Source organism: Pelophylax lessonae (genome assembly GCF_965119305.1).
Source record: "Pelophylax lessonae genome assembly, chromosome: 8".
Taxonomy (NCBI): domain Eukaryota; kingdom Metazoa; phylum Chordata; class Amphibia; order Anura; family Ranidae; genus Pelophylax; species Pelophylax lessonae.
Window position 1 is genome coordinate 245885193 of NC_138775.1, and position 21251 is coordinate 245906443.

General features: G+C 42.3%; 2 protein-coding genes across 6 annotated transcripts in view; both read left to right on the top strand.

Moving 5' to 3' along the window:
- The window catches only part of AGBL4 (AGBL carboxypeptidase 4), a 2933082-nt gene that overhangs the window by 1891887 nt on the left and 1019944 nt on the right, over positions 1-21251 (top strand). The window lies entirely within an intron of this gene.
- BEND5 (BEN domain containing 5) overlaps positions 16354-21251 on the top strand; it is a 104018-nt gene continuing 99120 nt past the window's right edge. The window contains exon 1 of one of the 2 annotated variants that reach the window (XM_082266219.1): positions 16354-16631. In XM_082266219.1, coding sequence (XP_082122345.1) covers positions 16451-16631 — 181 coding nt within the window. In that variant the 5' untranslated portion in view covers positions 16354-16450. The remainder of the gene's footprint in view (positions 16632-21251) is intronic. The other variant, XM_082266218.1, reaches the window with a different exon arrangement.

The window sequence follows — 21251 nt, forward strand, 5'->3', positions numbered from 1 at the left end:
GTGGGGACACAGAGAAGATGGGAGGGATAGCTGAAGGAAGGATCAACCAGGTATATTTCACTCTACACAAAATGCTTGAGGTCATTGTAGCCGTATTAGTGCACTTGCGACAGAGACAATTGAGTACTGTCCGTGATACTTTTTTTATTTGCACTAACATACAATTTTTCAGGACAAGCTTTTGGGGTATGTCCCCTTCTTCAAGATCCAAGCAGTACTGATTAACAAAATGTTTAGCAGAATGGTAAAAAAAAACACAAAATCTCTAAGCCAAAGGAAAAAAAAGAGAAAACCAAACAAACATAAACAAATTTAACTGTCAATGGTAATAAAACTAGCATAGTTAGTGAGATAAGACAGAGGGAGAGCTGAAGACAGGGGGGAAGGTGGGGGGGATAGTCACAGAGGGGGTCATAAAACTGTGGGATAATGAGTAAGGAAACCCATATCTAAATTTAAGCCGTTATTTTTTGTGTCAAAAAGAAGTATCATTCTTAATTCAAAAGTTTTCCTTTCCTGGATAGTTTTGAAATTCCCTTTAAGAACTAAAACATTGAGGTCTTCTATAGTGTGGTCCGGTTGTGAAAAATTATGTCCCACAGGTGTGCAGAAACTATCTTCATGTTCCTTGATGGTATGTCTGTGCAAATTCATCCTCGCTTGCAACTTCTGTCCTGTTTTGCCTACATAAGATCCTTTGCTACATCTTTTGCATTGGATGAGGTACACAACATTACTGGAACTGCAGTTGTATGATCCTGCTATATTGAAGGTCCCATTTGTGTGTGACACTTTTAGACATATTGATCTGGTTGCACAGTTTGCAGTGTTTTTTGTGGCAGGGTTTGCTCCCATTATTTGTGACTTCATAATCAGAATGAAGTTTTCTGCTGATTAGTTTATGTCTGAGGTTGGGTGGTTGTCTGAAAGCCAGTATTGGAGGTTGTTGGAATATTCCTTTCAGAGTTTCATCTTCTGTTATGATGGGTTGTAAATCTTTGATTATCTTTCTTATCCCTTCTAGTGCTGGATTGTATCTGTATAGTAACTAAGTAGAACTACTTCACTACTATACTTAAGTACCGAAAGGCGGTATCTGTACTTTCCTAGAGAAGAATTTTTTTCTCCTACTTCCACTTTTACTTCAATTTTTTCAATGATTTCAATACTTCTACTCCTATATTTTTTTTTGTGCTGCATAGTTACTCGTTACTATCATAAAAATTACCACTGCCAGAACAGTAGATGGCAGGTTTCATGAAGCTCAAAACATGTGTATTATCAGCGCATACGAAAATAAAAGCTACTGTATGTATAAATAAAAGCTGCATTTGAAATAATAAAAAACAATATGATGTTCAAACTTTTGACTTCTTTCTTTAATAACTACATAACACAGTACTTGTACTTTTACTTTCAGTACTTGAGTAGCAAATTTTTTTTCAAAACTACTAGTACTTTTACTTTCAGTACTTGGGTAGCAACATTTTTTAAAAAACGACTTGCAATACTTAAGTACAAAAAATGTTAAATACTTTAGTACTTCTACTCAAGTCACTTTTTGATCGAGCATTTGTACTTTTACTCAAGTATGGGTTTACTTTATACAACTATGATTGTATGTGGTGACTAGAGGTACACGGTTATTTGTTTTTTTCTCTTTGTATTGGAGAAGATTTTCTCTTTGGGTTTTCAAGGCTGTGTTTATGCTGGTGTTGATGGATTTGTTTTTGTAACCTTTCTTACGGAAGGAGTTTGCTAATGTTCTGAGATGTTTATCTCTGTCTTCTGGGTCTGAACATATTCGGTGGTATCTGATGGCCTGGCTGTGTATGATGGCCCGTTTAGTGTGTTGGGGGTGAAAACTGGAACTGTGGAGATAGCTGCATTGGTCAGTCGGTTTCCTGTATATCGAAGTATGAAGCTTGTCATCCCTGATGTATACTATGGTGTCTAGGAAGTTGGCATGCCTGTTAGAATAATCCATTTAAGTTTGATAGATGGGTGAAAGGTGTTGATCAATGAAAAAAATTGTTTGAGATTTTCCTCACCTTCTGTCCATATGATGAAAATATCATCAATATAGCGATAATATCTATAAGAAATTAAGGTTTTGAACCTCTGGTCCCAGTCACCAGAGGTAACAATTAACAGTGGGACTTTGTAGGATTGGTTACTCAGTAAGGTAAGCGTGTATTATAAAAAAGCAATAATTTTATTACAAGTAATTCATCATAAAACCAACATCAATAGATGTACATAATAAAAAGGACATTGCAAGGATTGACACATAGATGAATATGTATAACACTTGTTTGCCCTCATACACAAGGACATTACAAGGATTGGCACAAAGATGAATATGTGTGAAATTGGTTGCCCTCATACGACGCGTTTTGCAGATTCAAATGCTGAATGTCACTTCATCAGGCATGAAAGGCAGACTTCATCTATTGTGCATACATTGCAAATATCTTTTCACATGATTCTAAATCAAAGCAAACTCCATAAGATGAAAGGTGACTCCACTGGGTCGACTGTTTCGAGTCCTGGTCATTCCAACCAAAGGGTACATAGGTCCCACTTGGTGGTTGGCCGATATTGGCAGACTGGACCAAACACTTGTAACGGACTGGACCCGTGGCAGGAAGTGGGCTTCACCCTCAGAGCAATAAGGATCTGTCCGCCAGATCCTAGAGCCTTCTGCCGTTCCACATAGCGGATGTGCGGGAGGAGCCGCTGCGATAATATCTGTATGGCTTATGTTGTATGCTGTTCAGGAATTTGTCCTCCAGATCAGCCATAAATAAGTTTGCATACTGGGGTGCCATTTTACTTCCCATAGCAGTACCCATACACTGGAGATAGATGTCGTTATTGAAAGTGAAGTAGCTCACTTTACACAAAACAAATGCTTTAGTGTCTTTGTGAGTATGAAAACTCTATTATATATATATATATATATAGATATACACACACCATGTAATAAGAGTTATTTATACTTTGGGTTTAATGACACTTTAAAGTGAGAGGCGGCAGCAGGGGCTGATCTGTGTGTAACATTTCCGAACTAAGCCAAGAACTGCTCAGACACCAGGACTTACATGACTGTGTCATCTCTGAGCCAGGATCTCCGTCCAGGAAGTTAATGCGGACACTGGATAATGCCTTAGGAAAAATGGTGCTGTCCTTCTGGAGAGAAGACATTGTCAGTAGGAGTACTGAGATCCAACTGAGAGGTAATACATACTGGTAAGTGTAACACTTAGACATTGTTGAGAATGCATTCAAGTAATATGAATAAAGGCTTCGGATGTTCTGTTCACTTTGAAGAAGTTTTTAACAATCGCTTTTTCTATTGTCCCTTTTCTATGTTCCTGTTACAACAGTTGTGCAGGGAGTCCAAATATGAATATGCTGTTTAATAGGAGCCAGAGGTAGATTCAGTGCCCTCTGCAATGTAACAGACTTGGCTAGACACACCCCTTCCCTTTTACATAATATATGTCTGTGTGGGGGGTGTGACTACTACTCAGCTATGCCAGCACAGAGCACCGTAGAGTGAGAAAAGGAAGCATTACTTCTACTGGGAGTAAAAAGTATTTTAAGATATTTACTAGCACAAATGAGTCACAAACCATAACAACTAGGGTATGGGTCTATAAAATGATAAAAAAGTATGAACATTCTATTGACCATTAAATTAATCCTAATGAGTGTTACCTGAAAAAAGTTTTTTGTATTTATTTTCAGACCAGTATGTGTGTACAGGGGCATGGATCATTTATATATTATTTTCCTAAAGTGAGTTCCTTCATAAACGATGAGTGAAAAATCGGGAGATATGTCAAGCAATAAAATACTCTTTACTGCTATAAGTAAAAAATGCTGCTCCCTCATGTGTCCGAATACATAGGCAGAGATCACACGGTCCCACGCTCCCAGGAGCATTGTGTATGTTTCATGTTATCAGAGGCTATAATGTGTTTTATTATCAGTCAGACTGTTAGACATAGGCCCTTTTTACACTGGTATTCCCATCAGGTCCGCCTGTCAGTTTTTCAGGCGGATCTGATCGGACACTCCATGCACCTCTATCGAGCAGCGGATGTCAGCGGTGACATGTCCACTGACACCCGCTGCTATGAGATCCGATCCTGTTCATGAAATCCAGACAGGTGGAAACCCTATTTTCCATCCGTCTGGAGGAACAGATTGGATAGGATCCATTAAAAAAACAGACAGGCGTTCTGTTCTCATCCGATCTCTCATAGAGGAGAGCGGGGATCTGACAGGTCTGTCTCTGCAAAGTAAGCGGAGATGGAGCTGTCAGCGTGAAAGGACCCTTACAGTGAGATCAGTAGAGCCTGCATATGGTATGAACAATATCACACCTCCCAACTTTTTGAGATGGGAATGAGGGACACCTATTAGCAAAAGTATGCAGGCATAGGACACCCCCCCTGCCACACCCCCTTAAAGGTTAATTATAAAAAGAAAATATTAAACTCACAAGTACTTTTTTTTAGTACCTATTCAGAGAAAGGGAATACAATAAGACACGTGGCCACTCACTAAAACTAGAGGAAAGGCGGTTTAACCTTAAAATACGCAGGGGGTTCTTCACTGTAAGAGCAGTAAGGATGTGGAATTCCCTTCCACAAGCAGTCGTATCAGCAGGGAGCATTGATAGTTTAAAAAAATTATTAGATGGGCACCTTAAAGACCACAACATACAGGGGTATACAATGTACGGTTAACAGCAAACACACACACACATCATAGGTTGAACTGGATGGACTGATGTCTTTTTTCAACCTCACTAACTATATAACTATGTAACTATGTAGTACCACTACTATTCCTTTATATTGGCTTGTGACATTTACAAATGCAGCAATTTAAAGATTGGATGAAAGATTTAGCAATGGGAAACAAGTTTTGAAAGATAAAAAGTGCATTTTATATATAATTATGCAAATCAGAACAAAATGAGGGACAGATGAGGAGGAAAGAGGGACAGGGGGACATTGTTTCAAATCAGGGACAGTTGGGAGCTATGCAATATATGCACTATAGAACACTCCACTTTTTCCTCATCATAACATGAGGGGGAGGTGTTCTGTAGTCCAACAGGGGAGGGCTGGTAACACTTCTTGGGATTTCTGTGCAGTGCATGCACATAGCACAGGAAGCTGGGAGATCACTGGATTTCTGGCAGATCAACTGGTATTTTTGTACTTGCAGCATTTTTAAAGGGTTAAAACATGGGAAAAGGTGCTTGCATTGCAGAGATGATTTATTTTTTGTCTTTGTTGTAAATGCTAAATCAAAAAAAAAAAAAAAAAAAAGATAACTGTGTACATGTGTTTCATATTCTTTGTTCAGCACATGAATTATGCAATGATGTGAAGGTATGATATGTAAAATACTTTATAAATTGTTGGTGCTACTGTATATAAATCCCTGTAAAAATATAAATAATGGTAACAACACTATAAATTTAAATGATGATGATGATGATAATAATTTAAATGATGATGATGGTAATAATATAAATGATGATGATGATGATAATAATAATAATATACCGTATATACTCGAGTATAAGTCGACCCGAGTATAAGCCGAGACCCCTACTTTTACCACAAAAAGATGGGAAAAATCATTGACTCGAGTATAAGCCTAGGGTGAGAATGCAGGGCGGGGGGCATGGTACAGGAGAATGCAGGGCGGCGGGCATGGTACAGGAGAATGCAGGGTGACTGGCATGGTGCAGGAGAATGCAGGGTACTGGCATGGTACAGGAGAATGCAGGGTACTGGCATGGTGCAGGAGAATGCAGGGTACTGGCATGGTGCAGGAGAATGCAGGGTACTGGCATTGTGCAGGAGATTGCAGGGTACTGGCATGGTGCAGGAGAATGCAGGGTACTGGCATGGTGCAGGAGATTGCAGGGTACTGGCATGGTGCAGGAGAATGCAGGGTACTGGCATGGTGCAGGAGATTGCAGGGTACTGGCATGGTACAAGAGGATCCGGGGTTGTGGGCATACTACAGGAGATGCAGTGCTGTGGGCATGGTACATGTGGACCATGCCCGCAGCACTGCATCCCTCGTAGTGTGCCCGCAGCCCATGGCAGGTAGTGAAGCTGGTTCACTTACCTGTTCCAGAAGCGCCTTCATTTTAAAAATGGCGCCGCCACGTCATTGCGCACGCGAAATTACACGAGCGGCGGCAGCGCGTGCGCGGTGACATGTATGCGACGGGCGGCGCCATTTTTAAACCTTAAACCCGTCGGAGCGGACAGAAAAAAATTTTTTTTTTCCTTGACTCGAGTATAAGCCGAGGGGGACGTTTTCAGCACAAAAAAATGTGCTAAAAAAACTCGGCTTATACTCGAGTATATACGGTAAGTGACGATGATGATAATATCAGAAACAATAATGATATAAATGATGACGATGTTCATATAAATGATGATGATTATAATAATAATAATATAAATAATTATGATGATGATAATAATATAAGTGATTATGATAGTAATATAAATAATGATGATGATAATATTAATAATAATGATATACGGTAAATGTTAACGATAATAATGATATAGATGATAATGATAATATAAATAATGATGATGATGATATTAATAACAATAATGATATAAATGATAACGATATTAATTATATAGATGATGATAATAATAAAAATTATATTAACAATTTTATAAATCATAATAATAATATGTGAATAATATACAAAAATCTGCAATTCATACCATGACATCCGGGAAAATGGACCATCCAAGGAAACCAGCAAGCGTTTGCAACAGTTTTATTACTCATCAACATATTTGCATTGCTTTAAAAATCGTGAAAAATCGGAAAAAAAAAAAAAAAAACACACACACAAAAACATAAAAATTGATCACAAATAATGAAACAAAATGATAAACATAATGTGACCACAATGAGGGAAAAAAAAAAAATACAAAAAATATGGTATAAATGGCATGAGGAAGAAAGACATGAAGAATGAGGGCCATGTGACATTCACTGATATCTGTTTTTATACAAATATATATACTTTAAATTCTTTTTATTTATAAGAAGAATAAATTGTACTGACGATTTATGATTTTAACCAAAAGCCAAGGATTTGCCTGAAAATCAGGGCAGCTGGAAGTTTTCCAATATGATGATTGATGCGGCTGAGCCTTGTAGTTCCACAAACACTGGAAAGAAAAAGCAACATTTAACGGATAGAGCCTTGAATCTTCTAGCGGCAAACAGGACGGATTTTATGCGTTATTCCCAGTCCTGAAACAACCAATAGCTGCCTTGTGTGACGCCATATGTGAGGTGACAGTATACACAGAGGTAGCAGCATTAACGTCATGTCCATGAAGATGGTGCAGCGCAGCGTTCAAGGATGGCAACGCAGAAAACCACCTAATGCTGTTTCGGTGAAGCGTTGTTAAGCGCCTCCGAACTGCGTCGGAGCTACAAATAATTTTATTTACCATTTTTGCTTGCCACTTAAAGGGTAATTCCGCTTTCGTGGGAAGAAAAACACTGCATATAAAATTATAGCGTATACAATTGCGACACAAGTCATATTGTAATTGAATGTTATTAGAAATGACCTTTCCTTTTCAATCTGCAGCTGTTGTATTTTTCTTTAAAAACATTTGGCAACCTGGAGGCATTCGGTACACAGATGGTGTATAGAACGTCCCCCCAGAAATGTAATTTCCTGCTGGTGTGATTGGCTCACTGATTTTACCAGAAGTCTGCACTAACATTCAAGTCAGATTTCAGGCATCCCCTGCAGCAAAATGTAATTTTTAGTGAGATACTCCCAATAGGAAAGCACATGTAAAGGGATGCAAACCCTGCCACTCTCCTCAGAGCCCTGCAGGTGCAGCAGCTGATTGATAATAATAAAATCACTCCCATTCACTTTTCACATGAACACAGACAAACAAGCAGCTATTCCTTCAGAATAACAAAAGGTAGGAATCTGCAACAAAGTTTGTTAAAATCCCTGCAATGTACAGAGATCACCCAGAGAGGAATGTTTTTTTCTCAACGAAAGTGAAGTTACCCTTTTGGGTTTTCATTTTAGATGATGTGTTTCTTGGGGGTGGTCCCAAATAGGTAGTGAAATGTGTTAAAAATCGAACAACCTTTTTCCGACACCCCAACCCCCATACCTCCACTTCCTCCTTTTACACCTCCCTTAAAGTGTTACTAAACCCAAAACAGTAAAATCAGTCTGTATATGCAGTAAGGTATGCTTGTTATGCTCGCTGTGGAAGAGATTAATCCTTCGCATTGCTTAAAAAGTCTGTTTGATCCTGTCTTCTCTGATCCTCCTCTTCTTCCATAGTCCTCAATCCATCTCCTAATAGCACAGAGCCTTGCGGGCACTCTACACATGCTAGGTTTGGTGTGTATTGCTACACGTTTTCTTTTTTTGGGGAAGATGCAGGTAATCAGCCCATGGCCAACTAGCATTCTCCAGACAGAGGGTCAGGGGTTCTGCAGCCTCATAGGACAGTCAGAAGAGAATGAAAACTCCTCCTACAAGCTCTAACCTGTTATATACTGCTGATGATAAAAGGTATTCAGCAGTATATATTTACTAAAATAATTGTATTTCCATGTACTGTGGGAGGTCAGATATAGTGAATGCAAGCTCCTGGGTTTAGTAACACTTTAATTATCCTTCTTCTTCTTCCCTCTTCTAACTCTTGCCCTTCAACTCGCCTTAGGCTAAGATCACACCGGAGGGGTGGTCAAAATAAGCATCTGATCCGTGTTTTTACCACCCACCTCTTCATTCACATGGCGACCAGAGGGATGAGTACACATTGCCGTGGCTGCAATGCTTTGTGGAGTGGCAATTTTCATTTTTTTAATTTAGCAGACTGTTCAAGAGATTATATATATATATATATACACACAAACATATACACACACACACACATACACCCTGAATATTATTCTGTAGGATGTGTTATGTTATAAATTATATATCTTGGAACAGTCTGTTACACATCTGGATCCTGAAGAAGCCCAAACTGTGGGCGAAACACGTCGATCCACCGTACTGTAGAATGTGTTATGTTATACACATTTTATATGCTGTATTTTCATATGTTGATTTAAAAAAAAAATGTTTTCAATAAAATGTATACATTTTTTATGATTTGCCTTTCTTTTGAGATTTTTGGGCACATTGATAACCCCACATTCCTGGTCTGCAGGGTTCTTCCCTTGTCAGACTTGGTCTATTCTTAGATGTACTTAATTTACAGGGGATTGTGAAGGTTTTTTGTTGATAGATATTGACTCTCCACCCAATTCCCAACATTAAAGCAGATCTTCACTGCATCTGAGCACCACAAACTAAAAAAACACAATTTATTTCATGTTTAATATTTAAAGCAAGCTCCCCGTCCCTCCATGTCTCTGTTTTTTTGTTGAGAAATCACTTACCAAAAATCCCCAAGCATTTCTGGCCGTGGCCATCTTGAGTAAGGACAATCGATTCATGTAGTATTTACTTTCTGGAATCCATCTACCCTTAGCTCAGGCACACAGGCAGAAGGGTTAGCTTAGAAGTGCTTAGCAGAGAAAACCACTACTCAAGGCTCCTGGGATATATGACATCATTTGCCTAGGCAAGAAATTAGGAAGTAACTGAAGAAAAGTTAAAAAAAAAAAAAGTTTAAACTAGTAAATATGATCAACCTTCCTATCCATTTATTAGAGATGTGCCAATACCGAGCAGTACTCGTGAAAATGATCCCGATACTGAGCAGTGCAATTTGCGTCAATATAAAATGAATAGGTGCAGATCACACTGCAAAGAATCGCATGTGATTTGAACAGGGATGCAGTGCGATACCTGTCCACATTGCGACATTGAATCCGCATACGATTTCCCCCACCACTCCTCTGTTTTAACCTACATTAAATACATATCTGGTTAAACGCCAAGATCAGCATAGTGTTCTGGTCCCGCCGATGATAGAAAATCACAGCCAGTGGAGGTGCTCACAGGGCTGGAAATGTAGAGGTGGCCTGCTTCCAAGCTAACATCACTTCCGTATACCCAAGAACTTCTCCTCGAGCCATGTAATCACCTTCAGCGGCCGCGATTTGATATCATCGACAGGACCAGGACACCATGCAGATTTTACATTTGACCAGATACAGTATCTCACAAAAGTAAGCACACCCCTCTCATTTCTGTAAATATTTTATTATCTTTTCATGTGACAACACTGAAGAAATGACACTTTGCTACAATGTAAAGTAGTGAGTGTACAGCTTGTATAACAGTGTAAATTTGCTGTCCCCTCAAAATAACTCAACACACAGCCAATAATGTCTAAACCGCTGGCAACAAAAGTGAGTACACCCCTAAGTGGAAATGTCAAATTTGTTCCCAAAGTATCAAGATTTTGTGCGGCCACCATTATTTTCCAGAGCTTCAAAAGGTTGCCACTGGAGTCCTCTTCTACTCCTCCATGACATCATGGAGCTGGTGGATGTCAGAGACCTTGCACTCCTCCACCTTCCATTTGAGGATGTCCCACAGATGCTCAATAGGGTTCAGGTCTGGAGACATGCTTGGCCAGTCCATCACCTTTACCCTCAGCTTCTTTAGCAAGGCAGTGGTTTTCTTGGAGGTGTGTTTGGGGTCGTTATGTTGGAATACTGCCCTGCGGCCCAGTCTATGCAGGGAGGGGGATCATGCTCTGCTTCAGTATGTCACAGTACATGTTGGCATTCATGGTTCCCTCAATGAACTGTAGCTCCCCAGTGCCAGAAGCACTCATTCAGCCCCAGACCATGACACTTCCCCCACCATGCTTGACTGTACACACACTTGTCTTTGTACTCCTCACCTGGTTGCCGCCACACACGCTTGACACCATCTGAACCAAATCATCAGACCACAGAACATGGTTCCAGTAATCCATGTCCTTTGTCTGCTTATCTTCAGCAAACTGTTTGCAGGCTTTCTTGTGCATCCTCTTTAGAAGAGGCATCCTTCTGGGATGACAGCCATGCAGACCAATTTGATGCAGTGTGTGGCGTATGGTCTGAGCACCTGCACTCAACTCCTTTGGTTGACCATGGCGAGGCATGTTCTGAGTGGAACCTTTCCTGTTAAACCGCTGTATGGTCTTGGCCACCGTGCTGCAGCTCAGTTTCAGGGTCTTGGCAATCTTCTTATAGCCTAGGCCAGTGATGGAGAACCTTGGCACCCCAGATGTTTTGGAACTACATTTCCCATGATGCTCAACTACACTGTAGAATGCATGAGCATCATGGGAAATGTAGTTCCAAAACATCTGGGGTGCCAAGGTTCGCCATCACTGGCCTAGGCCATCTTTATGTAGAGCAACAATTCTTTTTTTCAGATCCTCAGAGAGTTCTTTGCCATGAGGGGCCATATTGAACTTCCAGTGACCAGTATAAGAGAGTGAGAGTGATAACATCAAACTTAAACACACCTGAGACCTTGTAAGAGCCCATTCACACTAGCACGACTTGTGAGGCGACTTGTGTCGCCCCAGGTCGCTTGACATAACAAAAGCAATGTTAATCAATCAGTGCCGTCTTAATTGGCACTACTGAAGTGGCTCCGACTTCAGAAAAGGGTCCTGTACTACTTTGAGGCAACCTGTGATCCGACTGTCCCATATACTTCAATGGGAGTCGCCTCCTTATCTTAATTGAAGCGACTTGTTATCAGACTTTCCAGGAAGAAGAAAGAGATTAGCCAGGCATTCCCCACAGACAAAGTCACCTGTCTCTTCAAAGTAGTGCACAAGTCTCTTCCAAGTCTCTAAACAAGTCTCTTCAAGTCACGGGGCGACTTTCTGGTCGTGGTAGTGTGAACCGGCTCTTACACTAACGAGTCACATGACACCGGGGATGGAAAATGGCTAATTGGGCCCAAATGAACATTTTCACTTAGGGGTGTACTCACTTTTGTTGCCAGCGGTTTAGACATTAGTGGCTAAGTGTTGAGTAATTTTGAGGGGACAGCATTTACAGCTATACAAGCTGTACACTCACTACTTTACATTGTAGCAAAGTGTCATTTCTTCAGTGTTGTCACATGAAAAGATAGTATAAAATATTTACAAAAATGTGAGGGGTGTACTCACTTCTGTAAGATACTGTATGTACTTATTGTGAGTTATAACATTTTTTTATAAGGCCTCTTGCACACTGCAGCTTAAAAAAAGCTCAGTACAGCTTTTCTTTTTTTTTTTTTTTTTTCTGAGCTAAAATACAGCCCATTCATTATAATGTGCCTATGTACACAGGTGCGTAAATGAGCGCCGTCCATTCTTCAGTGAGAACAAAAATAGAAAAATCTGCATTTTTGGACAGTAATTTATGCCTAATGTGCGCAAATAAGCGCAATTGCGCACAAATGAACATACTGTTGATCTGAAAAATGCTCATTTGCATATTTTACAAAAACGTGAGAATACATTTGCGTGAAAAGGCGTGAATGTGCGCGAACGCATATGCGCAAAAATGCACACATTTCAATAAGACAAATTTACGGCTGAAAAAGAGATACTCAAACAGGAGTATCGTGTGTATGAGGCCTAAACTGCCCGCTAGATGGCGCTTCCTTTCTTTATACACATGCACACACAACACACATACGAGCAGTGGGGGAAATTGCATGCGATTCAGACCGGAATCATACTGCATTTATGTTCAAATCGCATGCGATTCTTTGCAATTTTGCGCCCATTGATTTTATATGTCAAAAATTGCACCGCAAAGTATTGATGCTCGGTATCGGCGAGTATTGATCGAAAGTATCCGTATTCGCTGATAGAAACCCGGTATCGCTACAACCCTACTATTTACTAATGCTAGCAGCATAAGGATTACAAATAATCAATGTTTATAGGGAGAGTGAAGTTCCGCTTTAACACATCCCAAATAATACATGAAAAAAATGGAAAACGCACCAGAAAAAGGCCCATCAAAAATAGATGAACAGCACATGCATAGATGTGAGCTTAGCCTAAGGGCCCATTTATACCATATTGGTGTGACAGCAGATGTGCGTCTGCGTGCGTTATGGTAAGGCAGCCCAATCATGTGAATGGGATACTAATGCACAAAAAAGATTAAAAAGTACAGCTACCATTTCCGGCAGCGCATTTAAACCCATTTTAGCGTCTTGTCATGCATTGCACTGCTCTGCAAAGCGCGTTCATCAGTCAGCTGCCTTGGGATGACATTCAGAATAAAACAGAAACGCACTGCACCAATGCATGTAAGACGCATCACCGTGCGATACTGAAACGCAACAGTGTGAATGGGCCCTCAACTGACAGCTTCTCAAAGAGGATCCTCTACCTGGACACGGCTCTGATTTCCTCCGCGTCTCGACCATCGCTGTCAATGGAAAGCAAATAATGGAAAAAGTGCGCTTTTTTTTATAAATAAATAAAATCGCAGAGGGGATCAAATATCACCAAAAGAAAGCTCTATTTGTGGGGAAAAAAAAGGACATCAATTTTATTTGGGTAGAACGTCGCACGACCGCGCAATTGTCAGTTAAAGCAATGCAGTGCCGAATCACAAAAATTGCCTGGTCATAAAGGGGGGTAAAACTTTCTGGGGCTGAAGTGATTAACAATTTACGGCACCTCAAGTGCGACAAATATTTGTAGAGCAGCTCTCCTGCACTCTAGAAATGCGTGTTAATGGAACGCACACATGTGAACTCGGGCAGAATCGCAGCAATCTCAAAATGCCTGTTAGGGCGCCATTCATTTTTAACGGCACCTAAAACGCGGCGCAATTTTGCTGCGATTATCGCGCCACGTGAAGCTTCTCGCCCAAAAATGATCTTCTTTTGGGTGACAAGCTTTGCACGTTGCGGTTTGATCACATGATATTCCTGGCACACAGTGTTGGGGGTAACTAGTTACAAAGTAACGGATTACAGTAACTACATTACTTTTTTTGGTAACGAAGTAATGTAACTAGTTACAATACTAATATTGGTAACTACACTACTTTACTAGGCTATAGGAGGTAACTACACGACTTTACTAGGCTATAGGCAGCAACTACACTACTTTACTAGGCTATAGGAGGTAACTACACTACTTTACTAGGCTATAGGAGGCAACTACACTACTTTACTAGGCTATAGGAGGTAACTACACTACTTTACTAGGCTATAGGAACGTACTTTCCTGCGTTAGCCGTGCGATACAATCGTTATTTGGAAGAATAGAGAGGGATGAAGTTTATGACTTTTTGTTGCACTTTATGTTTTATTCTGTTTTTTCAGGTTTTGTTCTCATGTTTCCCAAAGCCTATGTTTATACAATAAACTCTATGCAGAAAGAGTGTCATGTATCTTCTTCTACATGGTCAATTAACCACTTTACCGCTGAGTACTTGAATAGTACTGCGGCAAAGTGGCTCGTTCCCGTCTGACGACGTAGACCTACGTCGCCAGACTCCTCCCCTGTAGGAGGCGCGCTCCCGCTGTTTTCATCCACAGCGGGAGTCGGGCCAGGGGAGGAGCAGCGGCGATCGCCGCTGCTCTGCCCCGATCGTCGGGGATCTAGTGTGGAGATCCGCCCGCCTGTGTAAACACAGCGGGCGGATCTCCTCAGTGACAGATCGGACTGTTCAGCATAGCTGGACATCCGATCTGTCCCTGTCTCACACAGTCACCTCCCCCCCACACGTCAGTAAGCACCAGGCATACATTAACCCCTCCCTCTCCAATAAAATTAACCGCTTCCCTGCCAGTGTCATTTTTACAGTAACAGTGCATATTTATAGCACTGATTACTGCAGTAATGTCACTGGTACCCCCAAAAGTGTCAAAAATGTCAGTCAAGGGTCTGATCTGTCCGCCGCAATGTCACAGTCCCGCAAAAAAAAAAAAAAAAAAAAAAAAAAAAAAAAAAAAAAAAAAATCGCAGATCGCCGCCATTACTCGTTAAAAAAAAAAACACCAAAAATGACAGAAATCTTTCCCTTTGTTAGTAAACGCAATAACTTTTGCGCAAACCAATCAAAATACGCTTATTGCGATTTTTTTTTTACCAAACATAGGTAGCAGAAAACAAATTGGCCAAAAATTTAAAAAAAAATTGGTTTTTACATCTTTTTTGGGGGGAATTTCATATAAAAAAAATGTTAAAAATATTGTTATTTTTTCAAAATAAACGCTCTTTTTTTGTTTATAGCGCAAAAAGTAAAAATCGCACAGGTGATCAAATACCAGCAAAAGAAAGCTCTGTTTGTGGGAAAAAAAGGACATCAATTTCGTTTGGGTACGGCGTCGCACGACCGCGCAATTGTCAGTTAAAGTCACACAGCGCCGAATCGCAAAAAGTGGCCCAGACGTAAGACAGCAAAATGCTCCGGTGGTAAAGTGGTTAAGAAAGAGGAAAGTAAAGTAATAAGTAGTGAAGTTACATTTCAAATGCAGTAACTAGTAAAGTAATCTCGTTACAATTTACAGAAGTAACTAGTAACATTTTTTGAGTAACTACCCCAACACTGCTGGCACAATCGAACGTCGTTTTAGGTGGCGTTGAAAATGAATGGCACCCAAACATGCGTTTTGCGATTGCGGCGATTCTACTCGCGATCTCAAACCGCCAAATGCGAATGGAGCCTATGACTGCAATCACACCGGCGCGTCTCCTAAACGTGTGACGAAACACACAAAGATCTGTGTTTTGCTGGAAGTTTGGGAAATGCGGCGCAGGTTGGGTTTGCGGTGCCATTAATTGTTGATGACACGCCGAGCGCCGGTAGCAGACGTGTGTCCTGCTGTGTAAAGAAAAAAAAAAAAAAACGCCTGTTCGGACGCCATTTATTTTCAACGGCACCTAAAATGCGGCGCGATTTTACTGCGATTATCGCACCGCATGCCACTTCTTGCCCAAAAATGACCAAAATCGCAAGGAAAACGTTTCTGCTGATAATTTGGGGCATTTGTCGCGTGTAGGGCAGTCCATTCACATAAATAGGAACGTCGTTTTTGGCGCTGGGTAAGAAGGCGTGTGACGCCCCTAAACGCGGGAAAACCGCGTGTGAATGGGGCCCTAATGTGTTTTTAGGTGAAAATCCATACCCTCTGGGTGAATTCTGTGTGAAAACATGGCTAGCTGCCCCCTATGTATCCAGAATACAGGTCTGGTCCTCTCTCCCCCTCCCCCACACACTCTGCCCATCACTGCGCCCTCAGCCTGGCACTGCACGGGTTAGCGACGTCTGATCGGCGGCTCGGGAATCCATTGCTCTCGCCTGGTCGCCGCCGCCGGATCCCCTCCGTTGCCAAGGCAGCCGCGTCCTGCCGATCGCCGAGCGGCGAATCCCGGGCCCCGGCGGCAGCGGGCGGACCATGTTCGCTCTAGTCCGCTTCCTGGAGGATAACGTCTGTGACACGCTGCCCGCCGCCCGGGTCCGGGGCTTCCAGCCCAGCTCTACGGAGGACTTCGATGACAGCAAGGTGTACGCTGTGTACCGGAGCCCCGAGGAGGAGGAGGCCGGAGCGCAGCCGGCGCACATCTTGGCCCTGGCAGGTGAGGAGCACCTGGGGGGAGGGGGGGTCAGGGATATACCTCTGGGGGAGGGGCAGAGATTTCAAGGGTCGGTTCACTGTGATATGGTATTGTAAATGGCCTCTGATGGCTTATTCTAATCTCAGAGAGATCCCCTCCCCCCATCATTGTGATGGGCGAGGCTGGGCGGAGTCATGTCACTGGGGGGGCGGAAGCTCTGATATGCAAATACTGACTTGGGGAAGGAAAGTCAGTGATTGCCCCGCCCCCTCTTCTTAACACCGCCTCCAGGCAGCTCTTTAACCACCTCCGGACCGCCCTATAACTAATTTACTGCCACAGGGCAGCCATTCTGTGCAGAATCACATGTGTGTATATATATATATATATATGCATTCTGCGATTTGTCATTCACACGTGGGCGTTTTGAAAGCATTGGCAAAATTGCGGCAAATCTGCCCGCGATTCAAGATGCCAAGATGTGAATGCAGCCTGCGCACCTTTCCTCCTGGCAGCAGCGTTTTGGCAGAAAAAAAAGGCCCGAGTCCCGGTTCACACTGGTGAGAAACCCTGCGATTCAGTGCCGGTTCCCACATCGCTCCTGAATCACACACTTGTTCACATTGAGATCTGCGCATCGCAGGGGGTGTGTCAGTGTAAAGTTAATGACACCCCCAAATTGGTGCGCAGATCTCAGTGCGAACTGTGAAATGGTGCAGGAATCGGACATGTAAACACCGATGCGATCCGATTTCAGTGCCAACCAAAAAAATGGTCCTGCACCATTCTGGTGCAAATGCGATGCGATTTGGCTGAAATCACAAAGCACAGACATTGCATGTGATCTGTACAGCAGTGCCCTTCAAATCACATGCGATGTCTGGCATCACGTTAGTGTGAGGCGGCACTGACGCTGGTGAACGCATCTGGATGTGTTTAGGTGCATCAGGCTCCTTGGAGTTAATTCATTTTATTGGTCAGAAGAATATTTTATTCTGGCCATTGAAATTATTTAACACTCAAGTACTTGACGCGCCAGGCATTAACACACGTTTAGACGCATCAAGCATTACCACACGTTTAGATGCGTCAAGCAATAACACATGTTTAGACGTGCCAGGCATTACCAATCGTTTAGACGCGTCAAGCGTTACCACACATTTAGAAGCGTTACCACAGGTTTAGATGCGGCAATCATTCCCACACATTTAGACGCGCCAAGCTTTAACACATGTTTAGACGCGCCAAGCAATAACGCACAATTAGTTGCGCTAAGCATTACCACACATTTTGACGGTCAAGCAATCTCACATGTTTAGACACGCCAAGAATTACCACACATTTAGACAGGCCAAGCTTTAACACATGTTTAGACGTGCCGAGCATTACCACACATTTAGACGTGCCGAGCATTACCACACGTTTAGACGTGCCGAGCAATACCACACGTTTAGACGTGCCAAGCATTACCACACGTTTAGACGTGCCAAGCATTACCACACGTTTAGACATGCCAAGCATTACCACACGTTTAGACATGCCAAGCATTACCACGCGTTTAGACGCGTCAAGCGTTACCACACATTTAGAAGCGTTACCACAGGTTTAGATGCGGCAATCATTCCCACACATTTAGACGCGCCAAGCTTTAACACATGTTTAGACGCGCCAAGCTTTAACACATGTTTAGACGCGCCAAGCAATAACGCACAATTAGTTGCGCTAAGCATTACCACACGTTTATACGCATCAAGCGTTGCCACACGTTTAGACACGCCAAGAATTACCACACATTTAGACAGGCCAAGCTTTACCACACATTTAGACATGCCAAGAATTACCATACGTTTAGACGCGCCAAGCTTTACCACACGTTTAGACATGCCAAGCATTACCACACGTTTAGACGTGCCAAGCATTACCACACGTTTAGACGTGCCAAGCATTACCACACGTTTAGACGTGCCAAGCATTACCACACGTTTAGACGTGCCAAGCAATACCACACGTTTAGACGTGCCAAGCATTACCACACGTTTAGACATGCCAAGCATTACCACACGTTTAGACGTGCCAAGCATTACCACACGTTTAGACATGCCAAGCATTACCACACGTTTAGACGTGCCAAGCATTACCACACGTTTAGACATGCCAAGCATTACCACACGTTTAGACGTGCCAAGCATTACCACACGTTTAGACGTGCCAAGCAATACCACACGTTTAGACGTGCCAAGCATTACCACACGTTTAGACGTGCCAAGCATTACCACACGTTTAGACATGCCAAGCATTACCACACGTTTAGACGTGCCAAGCATTACCACACGTTTAGACGTGCCAAGCAATACCACACGTTTAGACGTGCCAAGCATTACCACACGTTTAGACGTGCCAAGCATTACCACACGTTTAGACGTGCCGAGCATTACCACACGTTTAGACGTACCAAGCAATACCACACGTTTAGACGTGCCAAGCATTACCACACGTTTAGACGTGCCAAGCATTCCCACACATTTAGACGCGCCAAGAATTACCACACCTTTACATGCATCAAGCAATAACGCACAATTAGTTGCGCTAAGCGTTGCCACACATTTAGACGCACCAAGCGGTAACACACGTTTAGACGCGTCAAGCAATCCCACATGTTTAGACACGCCAAGAATTACCTCACCTTTAGACGCGCCAATCGTTAACACATGTTTAGATGCGCCAAGAATTACCTCACCTTTAGACGCACCAATCGTTAACACATGTTTAGACGCTCCAAGCGTTACCACACGTTTAGACGCGCCAAGAATTACCACACATTTAGACGCGCCAAGCGTTACCACACGTTTAGACATGCCAAGCATCTCCACACGTTTAGACATGCACAGCTTTACCACACGTTTAGACGCGCCAAGATCTTTTTTTTTTTGCCATCTGTGTCCCATTGCGGCGATTTCCCTTCACTTCCTGTCCCATAGCCAAACAGGAAGTGAGAGGAAATCCCTGCAAATGAAAAGAATCCCTTGGGGACCCCCTCATCCCCACTGGAAGATTTCCCCTCTATTGCTTTTATGGTGACAATCTAAAAATTGAGTTTTTCTTTAACTTTCACTTTCAATGATAATGGTAAACAGGACAAATATGGAGATGGTGAATCTCCCTAACGGGGACACGGACAGCAGTACTATCTGACAGGTGTTCTAATCCCTCTCCACTCTGTCCAAACCTGAAAAAAGTTTTGCCTTTAGTTATACTTTATTACACCTTTTTTTTCTTTCCTGGAGATAGTGGTGAGGGGTCAGAACTTTGATTGCTGTCCCTGCTGGGGAGATTCATCATGTTTGTGACTAGAAGTAAGGGAAAATACTGAATTTTGAAGTGTCACCAGATCAGGAGCAGAAGAAAGTCTTCTTCCATTCACACCACATCCAGCAGTGAAGGCAGACATGTAAAGTGTTATGTGCTCCCCCCTCCCCACTGGTACACATTGGACACCGTCCATACAGCTGCTGGGAACAAGCACTAAACCTTTCCATCCAGCAAATAGCAACAGGGCTAAAGTTCAGGTCCCAAATACCTATGCTAGTATGCAAATAAATCTCTGTGCCCGTTCGGAGCCCCTTTGTTTCTTGGTTCAGGATATACATGGGGCCTTGACTTCTGCCCAGGTCAAGATTAAGCTCCACCCCTCTATATGCAAAGCCTGTTTGGGGACTCGAGCTCTTCTCTTATGTTGGAATAAAGTTTCTGTACATGTGTGTGTAATCACTGTACTTATGAAAAGAAAGTGCTGGCTGCAGAGAATATACCTCTTATCACATTACACAGATTTTCTCATGGGAATGACAGCACACACATTTCATAACACAATTCAGTGTCCTTCACCTGTCATTTAAAGAGGTTGTAACCCTAAAAAAATGATCCTGTTCCTTTAAAGCTGGATATACAGCATTATGCTTGTGCTGTGTAATATGTCCCTTGCTACCTGTTTGATCCTGCCTGTTCCTGTGTCCCCCTTAGTATGCTGACCACGGTAATCCTGGCTGCTGATCCCTGATACTGTGGTCAGTTTACGAGCCTTCGCCATCCAACTGCTCTCCCCTCTCCCCCTCCCTTCCTGCCTCTCAGCTTGGGAGTCTCTGCAGCGAAATTCCTTATTTCAGAGCGCCATTGTGTGCTCACGTGACCTCCTGCCACTCTCCTCCTCTCCTCCCAGCTGACATCAGAGGGGAATCTCAGCCTCTCAATTAGGGATGCACCGATACCGATCTTTTGCTTTGTGAAATCGCCGATCCCGAGTCCGATCCGGAAGTACTGTTTTGTGAGCTTATAACAAAATAATACTTCCGGATCGATATCGGCAGATACCTTATAACAATGTCCATTCAAAATCTAAAATGTAATGGGTTTAGTCTTTATGAGGTTAAACTTCCCTCCTCTGGCAGAGGGAATGAAAAGATACATTGTAATCATTGTGTTTACTTAACTGGGAGAGTTGAAAGGCATTTTTTTTTCTTTGACAGCTGTTCTCTGCTCCCTCACAAGCTATAAAGCATTATATAGATAGCACTATAAGATTTTCTGAAGGCTTTTTTCTTTAGACTTACCAAAACCATATAATATGAGGTCAAACTTATTTGT